This window comes from Nicotiana sylvestris, chromosome 3 (genome assembly GCF_000393655.2).
Source record: "Nicotiana sylvestris chromosome 3, ASM39365v2, whole genome shotgun sequence".
NCBI classification, from domain to species: Eukaryota; Viridiplantae; Streptophyta; class Magnoliopsida; order Solanales; family Solanaceae; genus Nicotiana; species Nicotiana sylvestris.
Genome location: NC_091059.1, coordinates 190,803,141 through 190,824,717, shown reverse-complemented (window position 1 = coordinate 190,824,717; position 21,577 = coordinate 190,803,141). Strand labels below are relative to the sequence as shown.

The window sequence follows — 21,577 nt, the reverse complement described above, 5'->3', positions numbered from 1 at the left end:
TCTCCTTTTAATTCAAAAAAAAATTATTGCAATTTTTATTAGCTTTGTCCTAATTTTGCTATGTGTCTTACTCTTAATATGTTACCCGACTTAACTACATTGTAAATTACCGTCCCTTATAAAAATAAAGTTTTATAATATAAATATAGATAAATAATGACGTTGCATATATCATATAAGTCAAACCAAATATTTTGTTAAGCACCTAAATTAAAGGGATAATATCACATAAACTAAACCTTGAGTTGGAAATATATCATGAAGGAAAATCAGTTAAATTCACTCCTTTTGTTTATCACTTGGACCAAAATTAAAGGGAGAATATTCCTTAAATAGAACTTTAATTATAGAAACATTTCTTGAATAATTTAGATTAGATTTTGTCATAATCCTCTTAATCTATATTAGATTTTGTCATAAAATATATTTAAATTTTGTTTTAAAAGTGCCAAGCACTTGGCTTAACCCCATGCTTCACTACTCTTCTTTTAATATAATATAGATATAGATGATTTTGTGAGAATTTTACCGTCACGCACACATGGTAAAACTCAGCGTGGTAAATTCAGTATTTAAGATTATTTTATAAAATAAAGACCTTCTATTGTATACAGATCCTACTTTCTTTAATTAGAGATATACTAATTAGCATCTACAGGAATTATGAGTTATGAGTAAAAAGAGCCTAATAACTGCACTAATAATAAAATAGCTCGGTGCACTAAGCTCCCGTTATGCACGGAGTTTGAGAAAGAGTCAGACCATAAAAGTCTATTGTACGCAGTGGCGAAGCCAGAAAATTCAATAAGGGTGTTAAAATTTGCTAGTGGGTTGTGCAAGGGTATTCAAAGTCTATTTTTAATTAATAACAAGTAATATTTACCTTATACGTAGTATAATTTTTCGGCGAATGGTAATCAACCATGAACCAACATAGTTTCGCCCCTGATTGTACATAACGTGCAAGAGACTGTTTCCACAATTCGAACCTATAATCTCCTGGTCAGATGACAACAACTTTACCAGTTACGCCAAGTTTTCACTATACTACTACTATAATTCTAATTTGTAATTTGTAATTTGTAATGATATCATCTTCGAGTTTTCACGATTAACACTTTAAAAAGCTAAGTAAATAAAAATATATATATTTATTAAAAAAATGAAACAGAAGATTGTCTTATTAGGTAGTGTTCAAATTTAAAAATATGAATCCACAGTTTACGAGGAAAAAAGTAAGGTAAAGTCGAATAAAATAATGGTATTGGTTTGTCATTATCTTGTTTATTCCTCAATGATTTAGTTTTGGAAATGGGATCTTGCTCTACCCAAAGTCTCAGACATGCTCTCCCAGCTCATCTCTCACTTTTAGATAGCAATATTCTGTATCTGCTTTATTTTATAAATATGAATAAATAAATAAATAAATAAATAAATATGGTTTAAAAGGTAATGAGAAAACATAAACTAATAGAAAAAGCTCTAATTATGTGAGCTCCGAGAGTGCTGCTCGTGTTGTTCTCCACACAAGTTTATTAGATTCCATTACTAATTTACTATCAGAGTGGAGATCTCTTAACAATTTATGTGCGTAGATTGAAAACAGAAAAAGAACGGGTTCGATGTACTTGGATAGAGGTATTTTAAGTTTATAACAATAATAATACAATTAGTTTTTACATTTATTTACGTCATTAAGTCTCCTAAAACATATCTATCGATAACCCTTTATAAGAAGTGAATTTGTAATTTAAAAAATATGACAAGTTACGCATGTAAAAGTGACTTGACATTATAAAAAAATTTCGCCGTCGGGGATATTAGATAAACTAAAAAATGAAGCCGGAGACAAATAAGTAAGTATTCGCCTCGTTTGAATTGGCTTAAAAAAAGTGTCTTTTAAGTACAAGTGCTTAAAACCACTTTTTAATTAAGGATTACCAAAAGATGTGATAAGATATATGTGATCCCTCCATTATCAATCAAAGATTTAAAGTTTGAGCTCTAGAAATAAATAAATCCTTAATAGGAGTAATGCTTCCCCAAGAGTTAGGAATTTTTCAAAGGGTGTTCAAATTGAAAGAAGTAAAAAAAAAATCCCCCACAAAGGATATTCAATATATGTTAAATACCTCTAATATTTAATATTTTATCTATATATGCGATGTTATTTTTCCGACGAAGGTTGGTCAATTAACCACCTTTAGCAGAGTGTAGCTTCGCCCCCCAAATGCACGGATGGAGCTAGAGTTTAGTTTATAGATTCAACCGAACATAGTATCTTTAGTCCAAAACTCTTTTTAAAGAGAGAACTCAAAAAAACTAGAATTCCGAATGTCGACTCTACTTTCGTTAGTAAATTTAAAATATCAGATAAAAAGAAAAGAACAGCTTAGTGCACAAGGCATTTCGCACATGTAGGGTGAAGGGAAGAGTGCCATCCTAAGAAGTGTGGCGTAGACAGTCTATTCTAATGCAAACATTAATGACTGTTTCCATGGCTCGAAACAATAACCTTATAGGTCATACAGAGATAATTTTACCGTTACTTCAAAGACTCCTAAATTTCAAATATAGGATGATTAAAGAAAAATAGAGATGCAGGGAAATCAAGAAGGGAGTTCACGAGGAGGGCAAAGGGAAAAGAAAAGGGTCCATAGCTAAATGATTGAGGAATTACAGGACCCACGAGAACAGATTTGTATATAAATCATATTATGCATGACAGCAAGAGATGATAGAATAGAAGAGATGAGTGTCAATTTGAGAGACAATTCGGGTTCCGCAGGAAGAGTTAGGAAACAACTGTATAGAGACAATCCAAGAAGTCCGATAACGATATGCATATGAGCTTTTCCCATTTTACTGTCCACATTTTTTGGGGAATAGCATAATTCGGGTATATTATATAATACTAGTAGTCGTACTCGCGCGGTCAATATTAAAAAATATTAATTTAATTAAATTGTAATCGGACTCGTTTGAACATATTAGACCGTATTGCTTTAATAAATTTCAATTGTCATCTTATTTTCAATACGATATACCCAATACTAAATTTTTTATTAAATTAAAAGAGACTTATATAGTCATCGGATAACTTTTTTGTTATGTATTTTCTTTATTATATTATCCAATGTTTACATTGTTAATAGAAATTTTTCTTACCATATTACTTTGTTTAATATTTTTATCTGCCACTCTTCTTTTAATATAATAGAGGATATACATTTTATTATTCTTGTTTACTTCAAATTTTATTCTATCAATAATAATGTTTGAATTTTGATGAATATATATACTTTTTATTTTAAAAAGAAAAAAGAAAATAATTTAAAAAAAAAAAAAAAAACAAAGAAATTAGCTAACCTAAATCAACTGTCACCCACGTCCGAATAGTTAATTTTAGGTAAGGTAATTATTTTTTCTCTTTCTCTTTTTTCTTTTTTGTCTTTTAAATAAAAAGTGTAAGTATCCTTTTAAATCCTAGTTCCACGTGAAAACTACCCACAAAGTTGCACTGAATTGATATGCTTGAGGTACTAATAATAGGATGAAAGAAGGACCAAACAACAACAAAATTAATATAATTTTTATTTGAAATATTTACTAAGTTACAATATGTATCAATTGCCAAAAAATTTAGAGATATAATCAATTTTTAATTTTTTATGGCATTAAAAATTTATTAAAAAGATAGCCAAGAGCTACAAAAAATAATTTAATCCATATATGTCAATTACCAAAATTTAGGAGATAAAATCAGTTACCAAAATCTTAGGAGATATAATTAATTTTTAATTTTGTGACATTAAAACTCAATTAAGAAGATAGCCAAAATCTACGTTTTCAAAGACTGTATAAGACGAAAAAATAAAAGAAATAAGTTCATCTTTTTCTCGCATTACATTACTTGTTCCATTGCCCATTCCACACAAATAGCCCGAAAGAAGATGAAATATATTATTCTTTTTACCAGCAAAAGCTGCAACATATCAAAACGCAAAAGAAGAAGGAAAATGAAGGTTTTTAAGAGTATATAAGACGAAAATATATAATAAAAAAATAAGTTTCATCCAACCCGACATAAATTCATAAAGCAATAGGATAACATTGTCAGAAAACAACAATAACCTAGAAAGCAAAAACCTGATAAATTATTAATTGGTAGATGTAGGAGAAGATCACATTAAGATCCAAATTATTATTAGATCCTTATTTCATAGTAATGTTATTAAAAGAATTTGAGTTTTGAAAATGACATTATAGCCTAAAGAATCTTACCCACTTTCATGAAAAAATTAAAATCAACATTAGGATATACACAGTCATAAATATCCATTGAATTGTTATGGTAAAATTCTAAGTGATAACTACAACAACAATGCATAATAACCTGCATTTGGTACCATAAATCTCATGACCGAAAATCTATGAAAACCTGCAAAAAGAGAAACAAAAAAGAGAGAGACCAGTTATCAATATAATTAGAAGTGATAATAGTTTGGAACGGTTTCAATTAGTGGAAAAGAACAGTTTAAATTAGTAAACGGTTTGAATTTGCAAGTTGAGTTTTTTCTTCTTTTTTCGTCTGCCTATTTTCTAGTTTAAAATAATATTGTGGTTGCTAATTGTGATTTCAAATAAATTTGAAACTTCAATAAAGTTGGAGAATTGTCCAAAAAAATCTACACATGTCAATTTACTGTTATGCCACTTGTTAGTATAACTTTATTTTGCCTCTCCTATTATATAAAATAATAATAATAATATAAAATAATAAATAGATATAGGAAATTATTGCAAATAACATATGGGTATTGACACAAGAGGAAATTACATGTAGCATCATCATCATCAATCCATTTGTTTCCCTTCAATTTCATTTATTCACAAGCAAATTAAAGTGTACTAATATCACTAGCCACAACAATAACCACAACAAACCAGTTTCTTTCCACAAGTGGGATATGGGGAAAATAGTGCATATGCAAACTTTACCCTTACCTAGTGAAGATAAAGAGACGATTTTCAATAGACCTTCGGTTAAGAAAGAGTAAGAAAAAGAAAAAGAAGAAGAAGAAGGGGAAGAAGAGGAATAAGACGAGGGGGAAGAAGAAGAAGAAAAAAAAGGAAAAAAGAGGGGGGGGGGGTAGTAGTACCATATAAACTAATACCGCTAGCGGAGTCAAAAATTTATACAAAGAGATTCAAAAAGATACTAGAATTGTCACACTTGGATATACTTAAAGCAATTTTTGAATTTCATTCGCCATTGGTTCTTAGTAGGAGTAATATAAATTTTCAACCTTCTACATAAGGTATATTTTAAATCTATTTACGTAAAAGTTGTAAACACTCTTCATCTTTATGAGAGGGGGTGATAAAAAAGAAAATAAAATTCAAATTTCTTTCTATCTATCTAAATTTAGGCGGACAGAGTTATATGGTACTGAGAGACAAATCTATGTGTAACCTTGCGGGGTCACTAAACCCCCTAAACTTCGGTAGAAATCATATATATGTATATATATGTATACCATAAAAATAATTAATTTAAATTACTTGGCACCTTGAACAGTAAAAACTTTTAAGGGACACTTGTTGAGTGGAATATTGGTATTCCTGTCGTATTAAAATCCAGGATGCACAACTGGTACTACGTATGATGATGGAAAATAATATATATTCCGTAAAATTAGTTGAGATACGTACAAATCAGTTTTGACAATACAATTATAAAAATAAAATAAAATAAAATTTCAAAGCGTGTGGGTGATGATGAAAGGAAATTGCAGACCGTCCTATGGGTGAAATGAAAGCAATGCAGTGAGACGACTTTCAACACAAAATTAGTTAATCTAAGAGAGGAAACTGGGAAAAAGGAGTAAAAGGGAGGGTCCGATGATGTGGACTAATGAGCAGACTGGACAGTACACGTAGCAGCGCGTGGGCCGTGCAATATTCCCATTTCAAACCTCATGCAAATTGCGTCCGTATAGGCTGTCTTTGTCTTGGCTTAGCCCTCCTCTTTTTTTCCTTTTTTGGTTAAGCAAAAATAAAATTTGAATTGTTTTAAATTAAGTTTAATAGAACACTTCTGTGATGAGACATAACTTTCAATCCTGAACTATAGGAATTGACTAAATGAATTCTCACTATTTATGTTGTTTTATTTAAGTTTTCCGTAGTCCAATAATATAAAAAGTTTGTCAAGCAATAAACGTTTTCTATATTTTTTACTGGCGTATAATTTTGTTATAGACTGATAGTGAATGTTGAACCTTAAGCGAACCTACTAACATGAAGAAAATAATATTTCAACTATTTCACGTAACCAGTATAAATCTTTTTTCTTGTATTGTAGTATATTCTATTTTGTTAGGTTTACATGGATTGCAAGAAATTATATGTATGGAAAGTTTTCTTCCATGTGATTATAAGCTTACCCGGTCCCTCCTTAAATAATTCACTCTATGGTTTTACAACTAGTGATAATTTTGATCAAACCATCTCAAGTTATCTTCTCTTATTTTATTATCTATATTTGCTATTTACACCTTCTGCCGATTGTGGTCATTTTAACAGTTCAATTATGACTTGAACCGTAATCTAATTGTGAAAATATAAAAAAAAATGAAAGAAGGTTAGGTACTGCATCATTCTAGGTAGAGAGCAGGGCATAAAAGAACAGAAAAGCTTTTACAGGTACAGGCCACAATGGGGATGAAGTTAGCGCACAGACCCTCAAGTTGACCACTTTGTAGCCCATGCTTATCGAAAAGGGAAGTACCAATACTCAATAATTCCGTCTAAGATGTTGACTCCAAGTTGTCGTGTTTAGAGATAAGAAAAATTGTCATTTGCCTTGGCTGCTCATTTTAAACTTTCCACACCCTCCATTTGTTTTTCTAATATTAATAATATTTTGTAATAAGCGTGCAACTCGATTATGGGAAGAAAACATCTAGTAGTGTCTTTTTACCTCCATCGTATTTGAACTTGAAACATCATGATTTTCGACTTATTTTATTGACCACTAAACCACACCCTGAGGGTTCCACACCGTCCATTCGTTATTTTCTCCTTTAGTCCTTTTCTTCACCTTCAATTTTCTATATATTCCTCTCTTTTCAATTTTCAAGTTACGTTAAACTTGTATTCGCGTTTCAAAAGACCACAATTTGATAATTCCAAAATCTGCAACTTTATTTATGACCCTTTCATCATTACTAAACAAAACCCCCAGATTCCAAATCGCTACTTAAATATAGTTTAAAATACCAACAATTGGGAAAAGAAAGATAATTGCATAGTGCTAGTATGTCATGGAAGAAGACAACATCGGAGTCAAGACCATGTTGAATGCTGAGGAATAAAAGAAACACAAAAAGAATATGAAGGAATTAAAAAAACATATATGGTTGAAAATCTATATTCATATTGAGTTTGCAGTCTGCACGTTGGATGCAATTGAATTTTGCTCCCGCTAGACTTAAAATCCTAGATCAGTCTTTCGATACAAATAACATCTCCAATTTGTGCTTGTAAATTGTTTTGGTAAGCAAAGACCAACTGTTGTCCTGCCATACCATTGAAACTAAAATATGCATATTCATAGGAATGAATTCGCGAGACTTCACATCGGCCCCAAAAATTGTGAAGCAAATTCCTGAATGATCAATTTATTCAGAAAGAATAGCCAGGTTTGTCGAGTAAGACCTGGAAGCCTACAAGTTCACTGGCACTCGAAGCCCATCGTAGCTAAGCTGCACATCAATACCTTCCGTCTCCCTCAGTTTCAGTAGCCTTTCATTTATTACTTCATGATCCATAAGATGCATCATCCCTACACATGGTATTAAAACAGGCGCTCATTAGCTATGAAGTTCTTAATGTGCATCAAGAATCACAAGCATAGTATAATAAAAATAATTCTCAAAGACATTTCGAAACTCCAGTATTAGAAGATAAATAAGGTCTAAAATCCACAAGCAGAAGGAACGAATCTCATCATATACGAAGGACCAGCAGTTAAGACGATAAAAGTAAAATATAAAAAGAAACAGTCAACATACAAGTGCATATCTACTGAAAATTCAAAAAAAAAAAAAAAAAAAAGAAATAGAAACAGAAAGAGCCAACATACCAGTGAAAAGTGTTCGTTTTGGTTTGATTTTCCGCACCTCCTCCAGAGCCTTCAAATGTTATCGGGGAAATGTCAATGACAAGAAATGTAATCATTCTAGTTACCACTGTCCCCAGAAAAGAAAAGGATACAAAAGATTAGAGCTCACCCTTGGAAGTCCAAAATGTGTGGAGGAAGATCTATCTGGCCGCAAAGCATCCTAAAAATGTCAAGAGACATTGCTTAGTCAGTTCAGCATTTATCCTTAACCAATAGCTGGCTAAAGGAAAGCAGAGTTCATAGGAAGAGAGAGAAAGACCAACCATGATAAGGAGTTCACAGTCCTTTAGAAGTGGGTAAGTTTCTTCTGGTATATCGCTTACATCACTAGGAAAGCCAGGCCAGGGTAGGGATAAAGAACACATTAGTGGCTAATATTGCTGCCTGCTGCAAAAAACTTCGAAGCGAGAGAATAAGGTTTACCTGATATAACAGGTATCCCCAAATCGAAAGCCTAAAGAACGATAACCAGAGCCATGCCACACTGGCAAAGGAATTATCTGCTAGGGAAACCAATCGAAACCATTAAGCATAATAATGAAGAAAGCCAAGATAACTAACCATTTCAACTTATTATAAGCAAAATGTTTTAGTACAAATAAAAAGGGATGCTGTTAGAGTAAAAATATTAGTGAATGCAACTAAATCAACTAGTAGAGTAAAAGTAAAGAGCCTCAACCTCAAGATCATGTACAATGAATGGATCTTCCTTTATGATGATAAATTGCAACTCTGAGACTGCAGCTCCCGGTATGATACCACTTTTATCTACCAAATAATAGTGGGTTTTCTTCATCACCTAATGAAAGAAAATTGTGCACATTCTGAGCTAATAAAATAACAATTTCTGAAGCAAGTTACATCAACTCAAGCATGTCACTATCTCAGAGTGGCAGAACACTACTGGCGAACATTAAGTAAAATGTAGTAACTTCTGAGAAATTCTATCCAGTAGCTGAAAAAAATATCTTTCCAGCAAACAGATATGCGGTCCAGCATTAAATTTTTATTTTTTTTATTTTTTATTTTCCATCCAATGTCCGGTAACCGATTGGGGCCGGACTGATATGGATTTGTGCCACATATAGCTCATTAAGGGGGACGCGTTCCCTACAAGGATTTTTTCCATTCTCAGGGCTCGAACCCGAGATCTCTGGCTAAGGGTGGAGGGATCCTATCCATTTCACCATAGCCTTTGGTGATCCAGCGTTTAATGTTTGTTGCACATTCCCTACAAGGCTATACCCAATCTTTAGGTAGTTTGAACAAGTTCAACTAGTACTTGAATAACTATATATCATTGTGCATTTTGCAATCCACTCATATACATAGAACCTTCAGGAGAAGTTCTCTATTTATTTTATGAGTTTACTTGAACTTGCACTGCTCTAACTTGCTTGCTTGTACACAGTAAACAACACATGATCAAGGTATTAGTTATCAAGAAAATGATAAAAGGATGAAAGAATTCAATTCCGTAATCACTCAGCTAACTGAGGGATGCTAACAATGTAAAGATGCATTATCATTTAGTAGCACAAATGTTCATTGTATAACAATAGAAATCAAGAACTGTCTTATGAATTTCAGAAGAACTCAGACCTCAAAGTCACGACTGGCCACATAAATAGGAATGGAGGGTTGGACATTGTTAGTCCAATCGCGAAGATCATCCAAACCTGCATAATAATTATCTTCATTTATTGGAGCGTGTTCAATTTGCATAGATATAGAGAAAGGAGGACCTCGTGGAGGGGGTTATGCAGGGAATGTACAAGAAAAGACATAACCACATTGCACTAAGCATCACAAGTGATTTTATCAGAGACCTCCAATTGCATCAGCATGAGAATGAGTTATAATGACCGCGTCAACTGTTCTTATCCTGACACAGAAGAACTAGTCACGAGTAAGGCATACAGATCATAAGCAAAAAGTTATAAACATTCTTTTTTTTTTCATTAGAAGGCAGAAAAGTTAATACTATCAGACTATCCAATAAATGGAAGGAAACAGCAGAAGGAAACAATTAACCCTAGAAGAATAATACTGAAATTCTGTTGTCTAGACAAGTTAACTCAGCGACTCCAAAATGCTCTTCAAATTATATCTTGAAACAAGCTTATAACATTGCTTATATATGCAATCAGGTTCACTATCACAAATTTGTAAGTCCTTCCGTGATATACTTAGGACGAAATAGACATTTTGTTCCAGATGAAATACTAAGCAAATGAAATAATAGCACTATCACATTGTTTCCAGCACCACCTACTAATGCTCGCATGTACTCTTCATGCACACAATAGGTTCTATCAAATATCTTAAGCAATAGTGATAGAAGAATGACATGATTAGAGTTCATAAGCAAAGTTTTTTTTTTTTGATAAGGAAAACTTCTTTGGCATCGGAGTATCGCCGCCAACTTCATAAGCAAAGTTTTAAGCACTTCCATTAGCAAATGTGAGACACAAAGTCTTCCTAGCTACAAGGTTTTCTTGCATGGCAGGGAACAATAAGAGTTATTTTGAGACATTCCTTTTTTCCCTTTGATAAGCAAAAACACTAGATATGAAATCTTATAAGAGAGTTATAACCCTTTTAATTGAAACATATTGAGCTAAAAGGCAGTAACATCCCATCTTGACATGCTAGAAGAAGCAAACTGTGTCATCACTCAAGAATGATGACAGATTCAACAAAAGAACCATAGTTTATGGTAACTGATTGAGCGGGATTTATGACATGCTGATCCATTGATGTGGTTAGGAATAGAACTGTCGATGTGGTGACACATCTATAACATGTGTAGGTTCTAAGGTTGAAGCTTCTGCTATAAAGATCCTACCTAACTACTTCCCCAACAGGGTCCAAAATGAAGCACTCCTAACAAGAAGCAGTAGAATGAGTCACCCAAGAGTGGAATCTAGGAGGCTGACGCATTTAGCCTTAACCCTTGACACAAGAAGATTTTTTTGTTGTTTCATACTAGTAGCAGATGAAGTTTATCCACTTAACACAGATAATATCAGTCATCACATACATTCACAAAGTAATAGATGAGGCCAAGTGCAAGAGACTTACCCATAAGCAGGAAACCATCTCAGAGCACTATGGTAGAAGAACCTGGATTGCACAAAGAGAAACTGCTCTTAGACAACAACACTCAGAACCAATAGATTTTTGTTTTTCCCACAATTTTATCTATTTTTCCGGATAACTTTAGGGTTAGACAAGATGATGCTATTTAAGCATGTAGTTGAATCAAGGTTGACCAAGTTGACTGAACAACTTAATTCAAAATACTACCTCCACTCCAAAGTAAACATCATCAACAACAACAACTAAGCCTCAGCCCCAAACAAGTTGGGCCCCGCTATATGCATCCTCACTAACCATGTTACACCATATAAACTCATCCCAGACCAATATTATACAAAATAAAATTAATATTGTAATAGAGTAAGATTAAGAAGTACTAGCAGTTCTTATACTTTCTACTAATGTATAAATCTCTGAAAGGATAAACAACTCCTAGAAAAGCATTGGACGTAAAGTTAAAGTGCTAACATGAGTAAATTCCAAATTTAACATCAAGAATAACATTATGAATTATCTCAAAATGGAAAAACCATTGAAACACTAAAGCATTCATGATTCAAAATTGATCTCAAACACCATTCCTAACTATTGCACTTTAAAGTCTCTCTACATACTTGCCAACATCAATAAGGATGTTACAGTTTCCAGAGGGCCTGGTGTGACGAATAAGGATGCCGGTGTTCAGTCTCCTATTTCTGTTACCCGGTTCATTAGCTTTTGTGCACACCTGTATAGAACATTAAGAAGTTCATACAAAATCAACCACTTATTTTAATTCAGTAAATACTTTTAACCCTCTAAGATGCCACATAGGCACAGAGTAATTTTTGCAGGCTTACAGGGCATGTCTTCAAGGGGTTAGTGAGGCAGCTCACGCGTGGAATCCCTTCACTTGTTCCTGTTCCTATAAAAATTATTTCTGATTGGTCTGCATATACCTCAGTTCCAGTTCGAGAACTGGTAGTACCTGTAATGTGATTAAAAATTTGTACTGTCGGCTGAGAAGAATCTCATTACTACAATAAGTTATAACTAAAACTCAATTTAAGTGAAACGAATTTTCTCGGTTTGCTTTTCTTTATAGAAGATCAGCAGAAAAAAATGACCACGGTAATTAACCAAACGCTCAAGGAGTTATTGAAATTAACCATAGTCTATACAAAAGAAAACAATACTTACTAGAGTGAATAGAAGCTGTGAGGACGCGTTTGAATTGAGAATACCGTTGCTTTGATATTAAGATTGATTTGTTATTGGTGAAGGAAAATTGGGGGGTGGAAAGGGCGATAGAGAGAAGTGTATGGGGGGGACGACGAACAATTCCTAGAAAGACCGCCATTTTGACTTGATTTCGAACCACTGCTTATGCTTTTGAGGTTCCGATGTAATGCCGGCACCTGAATCCCCGCACCGGCTTCAGTTCCGTTCCACTGTTTGATTTGTAAGAACAATACGTTTCAAGAGGAACGAACAAAACATGTTGGGCCAGCGGAGTTTGGGCTTCCTCGATCGGGCCATTGACATCTATACCCGCTTTTTGTAAAAATGACGTGTAGTAGCCATTAAATAAGGGTGTATTTAATTTTTATCCACTATTTAAAATGCTTATCAAAAATAGCCACTACTAAGGGAGAAAAGACACAATTACCCTTTCTCTATTTCTTGTATAATCCCAAAATCGACGAAACCCCTTATTTCATTCGTTCAGAGTTCTGCGCTTCTTCATCTTCCTCGTATGCAAATTGCAATCTCAGTTAAACTTCTGCTCCTTCATCTTCTCCGTCATCTTCTGTCAATCGCGACTGGTAATATATTTTTTTATGCATTTTCGTTTTTCTTTATTTGTAAGTTGGTTCAATGCCGTGTGAAGTATGTGTGAAATTTCAAAAATTAGCATTATATGTTGATTCAGTGTAGTATATTTTGTGTGATTCTGTTTTTGATAAATTTTTAGTGTGTGAAATTTGAAATGTGTTTGTGGTTGATTCAATATATTTGATTATGTAGGTATATTTCATAAAAATAGTCGTAGAAATTCATAAGCTTACTGATTATGAATTTTCAGTTAACTGTGTTCATTAAATGTAAAGAAGAAACGACATTAAATTTTGTAGTTGGAATTCAAAGTTAAGGACTGATTGTCCTTAACTTTTGCACATGAAACTTGAAGTTAAGGACAAAGTGTCCTTAACTTTGGATGTTGAAAGTATATGTTAAGGACTGTATTTCCTTAACCTATGCACTTACAATTTAAAGTTAAGGACTGATTGTCCTTAACTTTTGCACATGAAACTTGAAGTTAAGGACTAAGTGTCCTTAACTTTGGATGTTGAAAGTATAAGTTAAGGACTGTATTTCCTTAACCTTTGCATTTACAATTTAAAGTTAAGGACTTATTGTCCTTAACTTTTGCACATGAAACTTGAAGTTAAGGACTAAGTGTCCTTAACTTTGGAAGTTGAAAGTATAAGTTAAGGACTGTATTTCTTTAACGTTTGCACTTAAAATTTAAAGTTAAGGATTGTATTTGCTTAACTTTTAAACTTGAAATTTTAAGTTAAGTCCTAATCTTTGTTTGTTTTTCCTTCTTTTCTAGTGTTATAATGGAAGGCGATCATTTTTTTGATTTTGACGATTGGCGTAATTTTCTGGTATATTGGAAAGGAGATTTTCAATATAAGGAAACAATTAAAAGTTTTCTGTCGAATAGCCAATGGAAGAAATTGAGGGAAAGTATTTTTGGCAACTTCTTCAGATTACAAAGTGTGAAGTTCTCGGGTAAACTTATGCACTGTGTATTGCTTTCTGAAATTGTTAGTAATGAACCTGATTCGATGACCTTCAAGGTATTTGACCGCGATATTAAGTTTACTCGTGATGCATTCCATATTATTACTGGTTTGAAGTCTTATTCGTCGCTTGACATGAAAGGTTTAAATGAGAAAGAGAATAGGCTTTTAAGAGTCTATTTCCCTGGAAAGGACAAAATTGAGTTGGCTGATTTGTATAGTTTTATTTCTAGTCGCCCACATGGTACAACTTCATCATTTGCTGGCAGTGATGATGATGCTTTGAAGTTGGCAACACTCTATTTTGTTGAGTCGGTTTTGATGGGCAAGAGGAAAAATAGGAATGTGTCGGAGCAAATAATGAAAATTGTTGACGATGATGCACTTTGCGCTTCCTTCAACTGGGGCTCTCTTGCTTATGAGACGCTATTAAAATCATTGAAGAGTTGCTTGAAATCAAATGAGAATGATGTTCAGAAGGAGAAAGAGAAAGAAAAAGATATTGATAGCTACACTTTAGTTGGCTTTCCTTTTGCGTTTTGTGTCTGGATTATGGAAGTACTTCCTATTTTCCAAGAGAAACAATTTGTGAACTTCAAAGAAGTTGGTTATCCTCGAATGTTATGTTATTCTGAAATGAAGTCTCCACAATTTGATGCTCTTTGTAGAAAATATTTCCATAATAAAAAAGTAAGTTAATGTAATTACTATCTCTTTTTTTGTTTATTTGTTTTAGTTATGTATACTTATGTTTAGTTTTTCTTATATAATAGGTGTTTAAGTTGATTGAGGTGTCACCCTTTATTCCCGTGGAAGAAGAAGATACAGAGCCTCTTTGTGTGGAGGAGCCAGTTTCACAAGATCAAGGCTCAAGGTCTTCTTCCACACAATTTGACGAAGGCGTACTTAAGGAAATTGTTAGAGTATGTGTTTCTGCCTTTGAATAGTATTAGTTTTTTATTTGATTATTTCTTGCTTACGAACACCTTTTTTTTATATTATGTTTTTTGATTCAGAGATTATCAGAGAGTTTTAAGAAGGATTTGCAAGCAGAAGTTACCAGAGTTAATTAGAAAATTGTTGTATCAGAAAAAAAGATTGAGAACGAAATCAAGGTAATTTCAGTTAGTCCAACTTTAGGATTTTGTGTCCTTAAATTTTGAACTTGGAATTGAAAGATAAGGACTTCTTGTCCTTAACTTTTGAACTTTGAAATGAAACTTAAGGACATCATGTCCTTAAGTTTTGAACTTGGAATTCAAAGTTAAGGACTTCTTGTCCTTAACTTTTGAACTTGGAGTTCAAACTTAAGGATTGCATTTCCTTAAGTTTTGAACTTTAAGTTCAAACTTAAGGACTGCCTGTCCTTAAGTTTTAAACATGTCCTTCTCTTTGTAACTTAGTTGCTTTCTCAGGATTTAAAGAAAACTCTAGGATCAAAGCTTGATACTTTGATGAACATGTTTGGGAAAGCTGATCAGATGAACACAGATAGAGAATCTAGTGTTCCAATTAGAAAATATGGAGTTGATGATCATTGTCGTGCTACTGAGCGTACTGGCATATTCAACCAAGATGCAGGTGGTGTTGAACGTGATGATATGGATGTGCATGCAGAGGGTCAGTATGAAAGAGAATTTAGAGATGCACATCTAGATGATGAAACTGAAAATGTTACTGATATTGGGAAAGGTTAGATATAGATTTTGATTTTTATTTTCGTTGAAATGTATATTCAATAGATTAATACATATAAACTATGCATGTGCATGCAGAAGTTTGTGGAGTGCCGGAGAAAATTTGTAGAGTTTGTGGATTGCAATCACAGGAGGATTTAACAAGTCCATTGGGGACAAGTGTCAGCGAGATTGTATGCAAATGCTTAGAAGGAACGTATGATCTCTCTACACCGCTGTCATACAAAGAAAAATTTGGAGTTCAAACTTGTGCCAGTCAAGGTTAGATAAAATTTTCATTATATATTGTATCTTTATTTCATTATATATTGTATCTTTTGAAGCAGCAAGCGAAGAAGCTGGAGTGCAGTATCAAGAGAAAACTGGACTACAATCTCAAGACATAGGCAGAAGTGAGATTGGTTCCAAATCTATAGATGCAACATGTGATGATGATGATGTAGCTGGAATGATCTTGGATATTGCAAATGGTTAGGCAGTGCTTTTTTAATTTTATATATGTTTGTTTTAATTAAAGATTATTAACATGTTAGCTGTTGTAAATATTTTTGCAGAATCTTGTCAACAAGCATCTAAAGATCATGGTGAACAACTGCAAGATAAAGAAAATGTGGAATTGCAAGAAAAAGAAAATGCTGCACGCAATATTTTAGCTGAGTTGTCTCTTGAAAAAACACAAGAAGGTACTGCGGAGAAGACAAGTACTGATTGTGCCCTAATTATTATATGTACAATTGAAATTTTGTCTCTTCATTTGACATGTTGCAGAAAACTAATATGAATATATATATATATATAGTGTCGCCAGCAGAGGAAAACAAAGAGGACACCAATGATGACGATCTTAACCAATATACAAGGAAAAGAAAGAGAGACAGTATTGGTTATGATGGTCCGTCATTTTCTCTTCTTACTCCTACTCCTCCAAGTATACAAATGGACATTGATGCGACTTTGACTATGGAGGGTGAAGGAAATGTTGAAGAAGAACTTGGTCGAGGTAAAAGGAACAAGAAGTTAAGCTGGCAGTTGAAATCTCCTTTTGATAAGGAAGGAAAAGCAGTAAGTTCCAAGGCAGACAATCAAAATACTCTGAAGAGTTCAGGTTGGATAAAATCAACCTATACTCGTAGGTGTATTTTTCATTATGCCAAAGAAGATGAAAAATTAGTGAAGAAATTCATTGTGTGGTTGGGCAAGGAGAAAAGGAGAGGTCGCAAAAAAGAGTAAGTCTCTTAATGTGTTTCACTACATCCTTAACTTCTGTGATTGTAAGACTAATTTTAGGACTAACTGTCCTTAACTTATAGATTCAAGTTTAAAACTTAAGGACTTCTTGTCCTTAAGTTTGAATTCAAAATTCATAAGCTAAGGACATGCAGTCCTTAAGTTTGAGTATCAAATTCAAAAGCTAAGGACACTTGGTCCTTAAGTTATAGATTAAAGTTTTCAAAATTCTAACTTGACATTTTCAAAATTTTCAGGGGGACAAATTGATTTATATGCTGATGATAATAGTGTGAGGAAAAAACCATACAAATTGTATCATCAAAAAATCAGTAGCAAAATATTTTTCCTTGAGCTTTCAGATAGCAAATTTGTTCTTGATGATAAGGTTAGATAATTCACAAGGCATTTATTTTTTCTATTATTAATTTATCATTTTTTCATTATTTTATGACTGATTTGTTATTGATTTGTTTTATTTTTTGCCTTTTTATGAAGCATATTGACATTGCTCTCTATTATCTGAGAAAGAAGGAATGCTACCACCCTCGCGATCATCCTTTTCGATGCACAACTACTGATGTTCTTTTTGATAATTATATGGCACTTGTGTATAAAGATTTCAGTGAAGATGCTAGTGATGAGTTTTGGTGTGCTGGTGATAATCAGTTATTTCTGACACCATGTGTGTGTGTGGGGGGGGGGGACAGCCGTAGATGTGGAATTGCATGGACTGAGGTTGACAAAATCTGTTTTCCATGTCGGCTTTCTTCAGAAGATGATGAAGCTGTGACACACTTTTTGTTGGGAGTATTGGACTTGAATCAAAAAAAGATTGATGTATATGATTCCATATACAGTGAGCCATATGAAGCAGGAATGAACTACATGCAAATGTATGCACGCATGATCCCCCATTTGCTAAAGTTCTCACAGTTTGACAAAAATCACAAGTCTTTTGGGAATGTCTTCAACAAATTTGATATACAGTGGCAAAGATCACCACACCAAACTGGATCGTACGTGTTATTATTTGTTATATTATTTATATGTACTTAAGATTTATTGTTTAATTCACTGCATATCTTACATTTCTCTTAGGACTGATTGTGGTGCATTCCTGATCAAATTTGCCGAGTTGCTGATGATTGGAAAGGACGTGCAACAATTCCAACCCGAAGACATAAAAGACTTTCGAAAAGAACTTGCTGCAAATCTTTGGGCACATGGTGAATGGAAAAGAAATTCTGGTTATGATACTCCACCAGAAAATGTTGGTGATGATTATGAGAGTGAAAATGAAACATTCTGTCCAAAGGAGTTGTAAAGAAATTGTGGTGTTATTTTTGTATAAAATTGCTGTAAAGGTGACATCTGAATTATGCCAGTTTAGGATAGTTCTGAAATATTCTGTAAATTTGTGAAAAGGCACTTATATTTTGTTTTGTTGGCATAGCGTAATATTTTGTAACAGCTATGCAAAATTACAATTTCAAAAGTTAGGTCAAGGCATTTTGTTATTTATTTCGTTGTTTCTCTCAACTGTTGATTTGTCCATTGAGTTTGTTAGTATTTGTTCATGACTAAGTGTAAGTGAACTTCAAATTCAAAGTTAAGGACCAAATGTCCTTAACTTTTGAACTTGAAATTCAAAGTTAAGGACCGACAGTCCTTAAGTTTTGAACATGGGACTATAACTTAAGGACCTCATGTCCTTAACTTTTGAACTCGTATTTCAAACTTAAGGACTCCTGTAGTTAATGACAAACAATCCTCAAGTTTTTAACATGGGACTATAACTTAAGGACCTCATGTCCTTAACGTTTGAACTTAAAATTCAAAGTTAAGGACAGACAGTCCTCAAGTTTTTAACATGGGACTATAACTTAAGGACCTCATGTCCTTAACGTTTGAACTTAAAATTTAAAGTTAAGGACAGACAGTCCTTAAGTTTTTAACTTGTATTTCAAACTTAAGGACTCCTGTAGTTAATGACAAACAGTCCTCAAGTTTTTAACATGGGACTATAACTTAAAGACCTCATATCCTTAACTTTTGAACTTGAAAGATAGACAGTCCTTAAGTTTTTAACATGGGACTATAACTTAAGGACCTCATGTCCTTAACTTTTGAACTTGAAATTCAAAGTTAAGGACAGACAGTCATTACGTTTTTAATATGGGACTATAACTTAAGGACCTCATGTCCTTAACGTTTGAACTTAAAATTCAAAGTTAAGGACAGACAGTCCTTAAGTTTTTAACATGAGACTATAACTTAAGGACCTCATGTCCTTAACTTTTGAACTTGAAATTCAAAGTTAAGGACAGACAGTCATTACGTTTTCAAAATTGCAAGTTGAACTTACTGACTCCTGTTAATAACTTTTAATTGTTGAACTCAAAAGAAATTAAAAGAACGTAACAAGATATAAATATTGAAAATCTAGGCATCCGCTCAAATTAGAATAATAATGAATACAATCTATAGCAAAAACTTAAAAGAGTCGATAAACATAAGTGTATATTTCTACTCTTCTCTATGCTTTCTTGAAAATGGATGGAGTGCCGGAGAATATATACAAGCTGTTCTATTATGACCAATTCTTCTGCAACGACCACATTTGAATGTTATTTTTGATGGCTCAGTAGCAGGAATATGCCTTTTCTTTTGCCTTCTACCTGGTGGCACTTTGAAATCTGGAGGTTTAACAATTTGTGACTTAACACTCTCTGGTACAATCCATGAATCAGTATGTCCTACTGGATGTATTTGTCTTTCATATGTTTTCAGCCAAGATTCCATTAAGTACCAGTGCGAACAAAAGTCGAACTTCTTGATGTTTCTCTTCTCGATAGCTGCAATTGCATGTATGCATGGTAATTCATCAAGTTGAAATTGAAAACAATCACATGTTCTTTTGTTTAAGTCCACCAAGAAAGTTATTCCTTCTTCTTCAACTCTAGAACGCCATGAATCAACAGGGAAGACCTTCAATGTTGAAAAATTATAAGTGAGTACATTATGTTAAAAAATGTCAAAATCATAATATAAACATAAAACATAATACTTACGTTCAAAGTAAATGCTAAATCTATTCTGTTCTTCAATTCCTCCTCTACCCAACAAGAAACATCATAAAATGTTCCTTCTGCTTTATTTCTTCTTTCATAAAACCAATGTTGTAGCTTCACTTGAATGAAATCCATCATTCTTAGTATAGGCAGCTCCCTTGCTTCTAATAGCACTGAATTCATCGACTCAACTATGTTTGTTGTGAGCATGTCATATCTTCGTTGTGGACTACAAGAACGTGCCCATCTTTCCGGTGGTTCTTCCATCAAGTAGTCATAAGTTTTCTTATCTACATTTGCAATATCTGACATGTATATGTCAAATTCTTTACGCTTGTATACTCTTGCAGCACTTTGGAAAAGTTTTATGACCTCACTTTTCACCTTTCTTCGCTTTAGGTTCTGCTCCAAATGATAGATGCAAATCCCATGATGGCTTTCAGGATATACCTTTACAATGCCATTTGCAATAGCTTGATGCCTGTCTGATAAAAAAATCAAATTCTCACGGCTCCCAATTGCATTGCGAAGCTGACTAAAGTACCACTCATAGGAATTGTTGTTTTCAGATTCTGCTATTCCAAAGGCTAATGGGAAAATTTGGTTATTTGCATCTTTTGAAACTGAAATCATTAAAACACCACGATATTTTGACTTCAAAAAAGTCGCATCAATAGCAATCACTGGTCTACAATGATTCCAACCAGCTATCGATGATCCATATGCGTAAAACATATAAAGAAACCTGAAAATACAATATAAAACAAGGTTAAAATACCCGAAGTTTAGGACAGTCAGTCCTTAACTTACATTTACAAGTTATAAAGTTAAGGACATGTTGTCCTTAACTTTTATTTCAAAGTTCAAAACTTAAGGACTGGAAGTCCTTAACTTTTAATTACAAGTTCAAAACTTAAGGATAGGTAGTCCTCAACTTCTGGTTATAACTCAAAAGTTAACAAGGCTAAAGACAGCATGTCCTAAATTGTTTACCTGTTATTGTCGTCTATCTTTATGTTAGTATAAGTTCCCGGATTTTTACTTGTCATCATTGTGAGCACGTGATTTTTGCTTTACGAAAAATTACTCCAAAATAAATCAAAATAAATTTCTTTTGCTGTGTAATTTCTGAATTTGCGTGGTGTTAAATGTTTGTGTTATATCCGTAAATGTTTATTTTGTCAAAATAAATCAAAAAATAAAATAAAATACATGTTGCATGCATATAGGATTTAATTATGCATTTAAGAGTTAATTTAAATAAAATTACAAAAAAAATATGCGTTTGTTCTAATTTTAATGTTTCACTATGTGATTAATATTTTTTGTCTATGTGTTAAATTGTTAAAGGTTGATTAATATTTTGAAGGAGTAATTTTTTGTTTTTATAATTTTAATTAGGATTTTTAATAATTGAAGAATTAAATTAGAAATTAAAAAGAGTGGTATTAAATGGGCAAAAACGGATCTGGGCCAAATTTTCTAAACAAAATCAGGCCC

General features: G+C 33.0%; 2 protein-coding genes across 2 annotated transcripts; one reads left to right on the top strand and one right to left on the bottom strand.

The window, feature by feature from the left end:
• Positions 1-7,398: 7,398 nt before the first annotated feature.
• Positions 7,399-12,735, bottom strand: LOC104229498 (putative hydrolase C777.06c). The gene is made up of 12 exons (XM_009782146.2): positions 12,470-12,735; positions 12,130-12,257; positions 11,905-12,017; positions 11,273-11,314; positions 10,018-10,073; positions 9,791-9,867; positions 8,868-8,987; positions 8,612-8,688; positions 8,452-8,515; positions 8,298-8,348; positions 8,150-8,198; positions 7,399-7,849 (listed from the first exon to the last, which is right to left on the bottom strand). Exons 1-12 carry the CDS (start codon positions 12,627-12,629, stop codon positions 7,731-7,733), a joined length of 1,056 nt encoding a protein of 351 aa, XP_009780448.1. The 5' UTR covers positions 12,630-12,735; the 3' UTR covers positions 7,399-7,730.
• Positions 12,736-15,123: 2,388 nt separating this feature from the next.
• On the top strand, positions 15,124-18,409 carry LOC138888508 (uncharacterized). The gene is made up of 9 exons (XM_070170378.1): positions 15,124-15,194; positions 15,495-15,771; positions 15,855-16,037; positions 16,103-16,246; positions 16,331-16,459; positions 16,576-16,881; positions 17,261-17,391; positions 17,502-18,022; positions 18,105-18,409. Exons 2-9 carry the CDS (start codon positions 15,534-15,536, stop codon positions 18,328-18,330), a joined length of 1,878 nt encoding a protein of 625 aa, XP_070026479.1. The 5' UTR covers positions 15,124-15,194; positions 15,495-15,533; the 3' UTR covers positions 18,331-18,409.
• The last annotated feature ends 3,168 nt before the right edge of the window (positions 18,410-21,577 follow it).